The sequence below is a fragment of the Siniperca chuatsi genome, linkage group LG16 (genome assembly GCF_020085105.1).
Source record: "Siniperca chuatsi isolate FFG_IHB_CAS linkage group LG16, ASM2008510v1, whole genome shotgun sequence".
Classification (NCBI taxonomy): Eukaryota; Metazoa; Chordata; class Actinopteri; order Centrarchiformes; family Sinipercidae; genus Siniperca; species Siniperca chuatsi.
Window position 1 is genome coordinate 28,747,042 of NC_058057.1, and position 10,388 is coordinate 28,757,429.

Below are 10,388 nucleotides of genomic sequence, written 5' to 3' on the forward strand. Positions count from 1 at the left end.
CTGTTTCAGCAGGATTTATCTTCAGCTCGACTACTCTAACGCCGTCTCTACAGGTCTCAGATCAGACAGCTGCAGCTGATTCAGAGTCCTCACTAAGACCAGGAGAGACCACATCAGTCCAGTTCTCAGATCTTGTCACTGGCTTCCTGTCAAAGAATTGCTTTTAAAACTCCTGTTGGTTCATAAAGTACTGAATGGTTTATTTCTGATCTGCTGCTTCGTCATGAAGTGTCCAGTCCTCTCAGATGGTCTGGACAGACTGCTTGCTGTCCCCAGAGTCTGCTGCAACTCTCAGTTCTTTAAATCAGGACTTAAAACTTTTCTGTTTGTATTTTATTCAATTACATTTTAGATTGTTTATTCATATCTTGCACTGTAGCTCATACTCGTTTTAAATCCTATTCCTGTGTGTCCTTTTATATTCTTTTTATTCTGCCCTGTGCTTCTTTTATATTTTGTCATTATGCCTTTCATGTCTTATGTAAAACACTTTATGTGACCTTGTTGTTGAAAGCTGCTGTATGGACTGTGGTGCAGCGAGTTCTGCAGCAACTCATTCATGAGAACACAAGAACAGACTGGTGTCAGAGATTCGACCCTCCAGCTGTGCTATACCTGCTCTGCTTCACCATGTCCTGTTTCTTGCAGAGGATGAGTTGGACTGTGAGGAGGCTCTGCAGCAGGAGGAGAAGGAGGAGCAGTTGGAAGAGGTCAGCAGGAGGCTGATCATCAGGGAGCAGCAGCTGTTCACTCAGGACTCCCCCAGTGAGGAGGAGGAGGACCAGCTGCAGAGAGACTTCGAGGATCTGAGACAGAAGATATGGATGGCTGTCCAGAACACCTTTGTGTCCTTCTCAGCCTCCTCCTCCTGCTCTTCCTCCTCGGGGGAGCTGGAGGTCCTGAGGAGTGCTGTGGCCTCCATCCAGCAGCAGGAGGTGCAGGACCAGCACTGGAAAGGCTGTCAGGAGCACAGAGTCCCAGTGTGGCGTCCTCAGAAGTGTCTCAGCACTCACAACACTCTGCTGCAGAACATGGTGGAGTCCAGACTGATGAACACGGCAGAGGACGACTCGAGTGGAACTGATGGACTGTCCTCACCTCTGAAGAGGGAGGTGAGTCATCCACCAGAATAATGCTGAGAGATTTATCCAAACAAAACACACCATTCTGTCTCTATACTCCACATTTAACCTCTAAAAACATTGATTTCACTTCCTGTTGTGTCTCTGAAGACATCGATTATCGATTACAGTCCCCATCCTTTCTGTGAAATATGAGCTGTTCAGATCAGATGTAAAATACAAAACCATGAATATATGAACTATCTTTCATCAGTGCGGTGAACAAAAGACTACTAAAGTTGTTCTGAGTCATGAATCTGCCTGTGGACGCTCTCAGATTTAACACCACTGAGATTTGTAGTAGTAGTTCAGTGTGTCGCTTGGGGAACTTGTGTTACTAATGCACCTGTGCAGGTGTGTCACATGGGGAAGCGCGTGAAGGAGGACCTGCTGACGGTGGTGAGGACGGTGAAGGACTGTTACCCTCCACAGATGGACATCCTGAACGTGTACGCTGGACTCTACCACCAGAGTTTCTCTGCTCGGCTGACTAAACTCGCTGCTTCTGGACCGGAAACAGACGACTGCGGCTACCTGCTGTTCTGGATCAACCACTACTATCCGCAGTGAGTCCCTGCCGACACCAACACGCACTTCGCTCTGTCTGAGCGTTATTCGCTTCATGTTTGACTGAATCTTTAACTCTGAATCTTCAGTGCTGAATCAGGAACTTTCGTTTTTTTAGTTTCAGTTGTATTTTATCAGTTAATTTTATTTTATACCTATTATCTAAAGTTAAAGATGTAATTATCATGTTACATCATATTTGCTGAGCTACGTCAGGTTCAGCTCTTTGACACGATCGTCGGACATGTACTGATTAACATATGAAGAGCTATTTGAAATAAATAATAAAATAAAAGATGGACATTAATGTAACATTATAAAAGCTATATACAACATATACATTAAAATACCTTCAGCTATAAAAGTGAATTGTGCTAATATTTATGCAAAACAATAGAATAATAAGTCCAATATATCTTATATAATATAATAAAGTATATAATGTATATGTGCAGTATATGTACTATAGTCACACTAGCCAGTAAGAACAAAATACTATGAAATATATATATATATTAGAATTGTAAGAGTACTTTGATATACAGTATGATATAGTATGTCATAGTGTCGGTTATAGTATTGTTGTATAGTGGTACACGTGATATAAAGCTCGATATTTCACTACTTTTACTACTTCTTCCATATTCATAGTAAAAACTGATATAATGGAGGAGAAGGTGTGTTGTAAATAAAATATATATTATATATTGTATATAGACTTACCATTAGAGAAACATGTATTATCTCCACATTATAATTCAGTTTAAGTCAGATAAAACTCTTAATTAATTTAAAAGACTTGGTTCCGGTCGACCGAGTCGCCGTTTTGTTTCACTTCATTATTTGATGTGAATTTCTGTTAAAATGCGATTCACAGATCTGGAACCAGTTTGAAGTGTAAAGTCTCAGGTGTTGTGTTTCCTCCTGCAGTGAAATATTAAAACATGAAGAGCTGGAGGGAAAGATAAAGACGGCCTGTCTGGGTTCTCTGCTGCTGCAGGAGGATCTGAAGCACCTGGAGGACCAGTACATGACCCACAAAGAGGTAAAAACCAGCAGACTGATGGGAACTGGTGTCAGCTGGTCTGGTCTGAGGTCAGACTGTCCCAGTCTGAAGAGGCCAGCTCCTTTAATGTTCTCTGAGAGTTTGTTTTGTGTTACTTTGTCTCAGATTATTGTTACGTTCTCAGAAAGTTTCTGGTTCAGAGAAGAATCTGGATCTGGATCTGGATCTGGATGTTCCTCATGAAAGTATCTGATGTATTTTAAATCTGATGTTATGGTTACGGTCCTGGAATATTTGGGGACCTCTTAGTAACCAAATGTCACACTTGAGTGATTTATCTGTATGTTAAAGACATCTTTTAAAAAAGGCTGAATGTGGTGAAGAAAATGTAAGCGTACTCGCTGCTTCAAGTTTCAACTCAAAGTTCTGAAAGGAGTTAAAACTGTCAAAGTGTTGTTGATAAACGGAGCTGAAGTGGAACCCTGAAAGAAATGAAAGCCAGATGAAGTGTATAACCTGAAAGCACTGAAAGCAGTTGGAGTAAACTGTGTTTGAACGGGGGAGGTTTTGTGACTCAGACGAGCTGAAGAAGGTTTTTTGTTCAAAGATGAAGATGTGAGACCTGAAAGGGTTTGAAGTGTCAGTTGAAGTGTAATCACTGAAAGCAGATGAACTCTCAGTTAAAGAATAGGAAATGAAAGCAGTGAAACTGTAAATTGACATTTAACCTCTGAAAACAGTTGAATTGTCATTTGTAGTAAAAGTAGTTGAAGTGTCAGTAGAGGAACCCAGTCCAATATATATCTATTGTTCAATATAAACGAGTCAATATAACCGATCATGCTGATATTGACCAGTTAAATCCTTTGCGACTGCACCGTTCGACATCATTATAAATTATATATTAACATATATAATAACATATTTTCATGCAGTAAAATGCTGTGAAACGTTTTTCTGCCTTCAGGACAAAGTGAAGTTGTGGCTGAAAACAGCTCTGAAACAAGAAGAAGAGAACTGGCTGAGCGGCAGAACACCTGAACTCATCGACCAGTACTGCTTCAGTCCCCTGGCTGTAGATGTCATACAGGTGAGACACGGTCAGTACAGGTGAGACGCGGTCAGTACAGGTGAGACGCGGTCAGTACAGGTGAGACGCGGTCAGTACAGGTGAGGTGAGACACGGTCAGTACAGGTGAAACGCAGTCAGTACAGGTGAGACACGGTCAGTACAGGTGAGGTGAGACACGGTCAGTACAGGTGAGACACGGTCAGTACAGGTGAAAGACAGTCAGTACAGGTGAAACACGGACAGTACAGGTGAGGTGAGACACGGTCAGTGCAGGTGAAACTCGGTCAGTACAGGTGAGGTGAGACACGGTCAGTACAGGTGAGACACGGTCAGTACAGGTGAAACACAATCAGTACAGGTGAAACACAATCAGTACAGGTGAAACACGGACAGTACAGGTGAGGTGAGACACGGTCAGTGCAGGTGAAACGCGGTCAGTACAGGTGAGACACGGACAGTACAGGTGAGGTGAGACACGGTCAGTGCAGGTGAAACGCGGTCAGTACAGGTGAGACACGGACAGTACAGGTGAGGTGAGACACGGTCAGTGCAGGTGAAACGCGGTCAGTACAGGTGAGACACGGACAGTACAGGTGAGGTGAGACACGGTCAGTGCAGGTGAAACGCGGTCAGTACAGGTGAAACGCGGTCAGTACAGGTGAGGTGAGACTCGGTCAGTACAGGTGAGACACGGTCAGTACAGGTGAGGTGAGACGCGGTCAGTACAGGTGAAACGCGGTCAGTACAGGTGAGACTCGGTCAGTACAGGTGAGGAGAGACACGGTCAGTACAGGTGAGACACGGTCAGTACAGGTGAGGTGAGACACGGTCAGTACAGGTGAGGTGAGACTCGGTCAGTACAGGTGAGACACGGTCAGTACAGGTGAGACACGGTCAGTACAGGTGAGGTGAGACACGGTCAGTACAGGTGAGGTGAGACACGGTCAGTACAGGTGAGGTGAGACACGGTCAGTACAGGTGAAACACGGTCAGTACAGGTGAGACATGGTCAGTACAGGTGAAACGCAGTCAGTACAGGTAAGGTGAGACTCGGTCAGTACAGGTGAGACTCGGTCAGTACAGGTGAGACTTATCAGCGTGATGTGTATGTGGTGGTGTTTGTGTTTCCAGGTGATAGACAGCTCCCTGACTGAGTTCAGCTGTGCGATCAGAGACAAGAGTAAAGCTCACAGGATCACAGCTCACCTGGAGAGCTTCCTCACCAGGTAGACCACGCCCACTGAACACATGAATATTAATAAAGCGTGTTGATGCACATGTTTGTAACACATCACATGTTAAAAATACTGTGTGTGTTTCAGCTATAAGAAGTGTGTGGAGGAGTTTGTGAAGGGAAACAACAGTAACGTCCGCTCGGTGATCAAGGCTCACCTGGTCTGTGAGGAGCAGTTCAGGTACGATCAGCTGCTGGATATTAAACACACTGCTCGCACCTGCAGTCACACATCAGTGATTTTAGATCTGAGAGTTTATGGGTTTCATAATATTTAATAAAGATCTCAGTCTTTCTTCTTACAGCAGCACAACAAACTTCACGCAGACATGTAATATAATAAAACACAATATATTACATATAAAACGTAATCGTCACTTTTAACTGTTCTGTAAAATTTATGGTGCAAATCAATAAAAACCAAGAGTGTAAGTTCGGTATCAAAAGTTATAAAAATGCATTTATTTGTCAGTCGAGCCAATAACACATAATGATGGAAGTGGTTATTGTTATTTCGAATAATGATAATAATAATAATTATATTAGTCTAACAACGGACAGAAAGTTAATAGCTGTATTACTAATACATTGACTAAATGTCAGCTTCATTGTCCTGAAGCATTCTGGGAACTGTAGGAAGTCCCTGCTAGACGAGGCAGGTGGAGGGAAGGTGAGACCCTAACCCTGGACACTGTGTTTGCCTGCTCTGCTGCTGATTGGTTCTCTGTGACTGTCCTCAGGGATTACATCACAGGTCAAACAGGAAGTCTGTCGGAGGAGCAGAGAAGTCGCTGTCTGGACACTCTGTCTGCCCTGAAGGATTGTGGGTACAGGTGTTTCACCTGTCCCATTCACATCCAGCTGAAGGTACAAATACTGTGTGTACTGATGTACTGCTGTAACTGAAGGTGATGATGAGACCTGCTTCATCGTTCACGCTCCCCTCAGGATGAACTGTAATAACTCTGCTGATCCTCTGACTTTCCATCTAGCGCCACCATCAGGTCGACATGTTAACGCGTCCGACACTTTGGTTTCTGAGCAAACACCTGCAGAGCTGCTGATGCTCCCATCAGCCTCAGCTGCACTCTGTGTTCACTGCTAACTAGCTAATGTTAGCATGCTAACACGCTAAGCTAAGATGGTGAACATTGTACCTGCTAAACATCAGCATGTTAGCATCCAGACAACAACATCTTCCATCCAGAGGAATGTTTCTGCTCACGCACTGATTCAAATAAAATATGAAACTGCGTTGAACGTTCAGAAGACAAAAGACAAACAAACAGTTTCAAATTCTGCAACCAGAAATCGTTTACTCATTTATTCATTTCTGGTCTAAACTCAAAATTACAACACAGAAAACACATTTAGAACTTAGTTAGAAGTGCAATGTCCCCTTGTAATGTATAAGGTCCACATGCTAATTTGACTGCCACCCTCACCCAGATATGCAGCACAGACACACAACCAGTAAACATCTGCATGTTCCAGACATTGAAACAATCACAAAACAAATATTTAAGGCTTTGTACTGACTTGAATCTCGACAAATCCAGTCGAATAAAAAGAGATGAGCTTGAAGGAAAGTTTGCAGGTTGTGTGAAGGCCGGACCTGTAAACACATTAACTGTCCGATAGCATCGCAAGGATAAACAAAATGGCTTCGCTAACCGCAGCTCTGCACAACGATACGCTGTTTCTGTAGTGTCTGTAAATAATGTGACTTCATATGTGAATGAGCAGAATAATTCATATTTCACTATGAATGTAATTCATAACAGAACTGTGAAGCCTGCCAGAAGTCTTATAAATAAAATTATATCATGGCAGCCATTTTACAATGCACCGAGACAAAAGAATAAACTAATTACGCAGAGTTCATCTTAAATGTTAGATTTTAGTAACATTACTGTTAGTATCTACAGAAGATGAAGTACTTTGGTTTAGCATCCTGCATCATAAACACGTGTGCGACGCTTGTAACAAACCAAACTGCTGGGAAACCGGTTGTAAGGAGGGAGCCGAGCCGTCCGGCCGGGACGGCGAGAGCCCCGGATCCTCTCAGGTGAGGAAGGGCTGAACTAGCCGAGCCCACGGCTTCCTCTTCAGCCAGGATGCCGTACGTCAGGGCCGCGGACAGGAAGTGCAGACCCTCAGGGTGGTGCTGATCTCCGCTCTGCTTGCCGTCACCGTGGATCCTCGACGAAGCTCGATGCAGCCGTTCATCCATCCGTCGCTACGGTCGCGTTTCATAATAAACGGAAACAATAACGGATGGTTGTGTGTTCAGGTGTGTCTCAGTCAGGTGTGGACGCCTGCCTGGTGGGACGGGTCACTTCCTGTTGTCGACTCTCTGCTGGACTTTCTGAACCAACAACTGACCGACCTGACTGACCTGAAACCAGCCTGCAGACAGGTGAGGCTGACGGTTTACCTGTTTACCTGTCTGTTTACCACCTGTCTGTCTGACTGACTACCTGCCTGTCTCTCCGCCTGTCTGCAGTCCCTGCTGTGTGTCCTCCATGAGGATGTGGTTCTTCAGTATGTGAAGAGGATGATGAAGACCAAGATGAAGAGCAGAGAGCAGCAGGTGGGCGGAGCTCAGCGGATGATTGAAGACAACCGAAAGATCAGCGACTTCTTCAAGGAGGAGGTGAGACACGTGCACGCCCAGATTCAGGGCTGCTGCAGTTCAGATCAGTTTCAGGCGGTCCCTCATTCGGCTGAACACCGGGAGGTGAGAGAGGAAGTATTTCCTGGGAAGTCTCACCCAGTTCCCCGGGACGAGTCCCAGCAGGACCCTAACCCTTTAAAATCCCAGGAAACCCTTCAGCCCAGTCTCCCAGTAAAGAGGTAGAACTGTGGCAGTACTGCAGTATTATTACAGTGCTGTGTTTGTGTCCTCAGGCCTGCGGTGAGTCTCTGAAGCTCAGGGAGATCCTCTGCAGCCTGGCTGAGATCCTCCGTCTGCAGGATCCTGGAAGTGTTCAGCTGGAGGTCGTCAGCTTGGCCAGAACGTTCCCCGACCTCAGGTACAGAGTCTCCGCTGTCAGACAGCAACCCCCCCTTTCAGACCACAACCAGAGACACGTGTTCTTTAAACTGTCGGGTCGAATGAGTGACAGGGAACAGGGAACCCGGAAGCTGTATACATGAACTACTGTCAGAGACAGAAAGCAGAGCCAGATCCCAACCAAGTTCAGGCTCCGTGACCACACACATTCATTAATTCATTAATCCACTGAACTGAACTGGGAGAGAGAGAGAGAGTTTAACCAGCAGTAGAAGAAGAAGCAGCATCAGCATCTGTTTCATGAACTCGCTGCTGGTTTCCTTTCCGACTCTGAAACCTCACAAACTGAAACAGGTCGAGTCTGAACGTGAATGTGAAAGTTAACCAGCGACTCACAGCTGATGAGTCACGGTTCATTCATCGCTTTCACCCACCAAAAGAGCCCTCTCACTGGACGTCTGCTGATGAGGTCATCTCTGTTTAATATTCACATCACAGCAGTTGAAGGAAAAACATCCAACTGAAAAGAGCCAACATTCAGCAGCAAAGCGACTGTTATTGCCTCCAGCAATAAGCCACGGCAGACTGCATGTAGCCTGTGAGGCAAAACCCAGGGGGAAAATTGCCCGTGTCCGTTTTTTATTTCTCTGAGCCCAGTGTACTGACTGAAGGCGACATATCAACATTGTTGTCGACTCCTCTGTTCTGTCATTTGGACAGTCAGAGGACATTTAGTGAGACGATCAGAAAATCAAACCGAAACAGTGACAAAAAGAAAAGATCGTCAGCGTAAACTTCGTCCTTGAGTTATTAAACGTCATTTTGTACCAGCCAACAGTGACCTTCAGTTTAAAAACAAAGACTATATTCAGTTTGGTGGCCACGTGTTGGTCTTCACCTTCAGACAGGAAGTCAGGGGACATACACAAAGCAGGTGTACCTGTACTGAGGATGAGTGTTGATTTATTGATGACAGCTGATCATTATGTCGTGATAGACAGGTTTGCTGCGTTGTTTGTCGTTAGTATTGTCGAGTGTAGTATCGTAAAGACATTATTCTTGATTTGGATCCATCAGCTTGCAGATTAAGATCACACAGCATCGATACAACAAGAAAAGACAAAACAAGACAAATATAAAGATCAGAAAATAAAACTCACAGATCTAAACAGACAGAGTGGAAGCATTTCTACTGAACTGGCTTCTTTAACAGTTAGAGACGTTTTGTCTGTAAGTGACGTGTTGAAACGCCACGAGTCAGCGGCCATGAGTCAGCGCTGACTCAGCACCATGAGTCAGCGGCTGCAGCAACCAATCAGAGAGGGGAACCAAATCTCAAACACCTTCTTTTAAAGAAGTTTCTTGTGCATTTTGTTTCATATATTCGGTTGATTTTGTTATTAAAATAATCCTGTTTGATAATTTGATATTTTCTTGGTTTTACACTTTTCTTCTCATGACTTCATCTTTGTACTCAGATATTTAATATTAGTTTATTGATCTCTCCTCTGTGTCGTCTCACAGTGACGCTCACGTGTTGGCGCTGCTCTCTCTGAAAACCAGCCTATCAGCCGCTGAAGTTCGCTCCGTCAGGCGCAGCGTGGAGGAGAACCGCCTCCTCGATGTCTCCACCAACCAGAGCCCTCCGTTCTTCTCCAAGGTCAAAGTAAAATGGATCACTAATAAGATCAATCAAATGGGGCTGAAGACCTGAGTTGTTTTAGTATGTTAGCAAGTTAGCATGTTAGCATGTTAGTGGACAGTAAACAGTATTTAATGAGTATTATTTTTGTGTGTTCCAGTGTTGCTGCTTTATCACTGTACTAAAAATGGACATTTTATTTTGAAAGTCGTTGTCGATGGTTACAGGCGGCCATGTTGAAGGACTAGCAGAAGGCTTCAGTTGTAAAGATGGCGTCTGCAGCTTGGAGGAAACCTGGTTCATTGTTCAGTCTCAGATCCAGTCTGATGGTGTTCCTCAGGGTTCAATCCTGGATCCCCTTTAGTTCCTTTTGTAAAAAGCCTTTTCTTTAACAAACAATTACAAAACATGGTACTAATTTTAATCGTTATGCGTATATGTAGCAGTTGTGGGATGAGTGTTTTTTGTTTTTTAACAATATAATGATATCAGGTTTCCCATAGCCAGCGTCATGGTAACAACAGGAAATACTGAAAGTACCAAGTGGGTATAAGTATAAAATAAAATAAGTGTGAAGTACAAAGTGGGTGATAATAATACCGTATAAAGTAATAGTGCATGAACTGTTAAGTGTAGCTTATTTATTATGAGACGGAGGATATCGCACAGCAGTAATAGACGTAAGAATAAATATCAATAAATAGGGAATTTTAAACTGAAAAGAGGATAT

The 10,388-nt window shown here is 44.0% G+C and overlaps 1 protein-coding gene across 4 annotated transcripts in view; it reads left to right on the top strand.

Moving 5' to 3' along the window:
* tnfaip2a (tumor necrosis factor, alpha-induced protein 2a) overlaps window positions 1–10,131 on the top strand; it is a 16,358-nt gene extending 6,227 nt beyond the window's left edge. For all 4 annotated transcript variants that reach the window (XM_044168264.1, XM_044168263.1, XM_044168266.1 and 1 more), the window contains exons 3-13: window positions 649–1,112; window positions 1,476–1,687; window positions 2,619–2,733; window positions 3,662–3,784; window positions 4,898–4,992; window positions 5,089–5,181; window positions 5,741–5,867; window positions 7,294–7,419; window positions 7,507–7,656; window positions 7,911–8,035; window positions 9,541–10,131. In XM_044168264.1, coding sequence (XP_044024199.1) covers window positions 649–1,112; window positions 1,476–1,687; window positions 2,619–2,733; window positions 3,662–3,784; window positions 4,898–4,992; window positions 5,089–5,181; window positions 5,741–5,867; window positions 7,294–7,419; window positions 7,507–7,656; window positions 7,911–8,035; window positions 9,541–9,730 — 1,820 coding nt within the window. In that variant the 3' untranslated portion in view covers window positions 9,731–10,131. The remainder of the gene's footprint in view (window positions 1–648; window positions 1,113–1,475; window positions 1,688–2,618; window positions 2,734–3,661; window positions 3,785–4,897; window positions 4,993–5,088; window positions 5,182–5,740; window positions 5,868–7,293; window positions 7,420–7,506; window positions 7,657–7,910; window positions 8,036–9,540) is intronic.
* The last annotated feature ends 257 nt before the right edge of the window (window positions 10,132–10,388 follow it).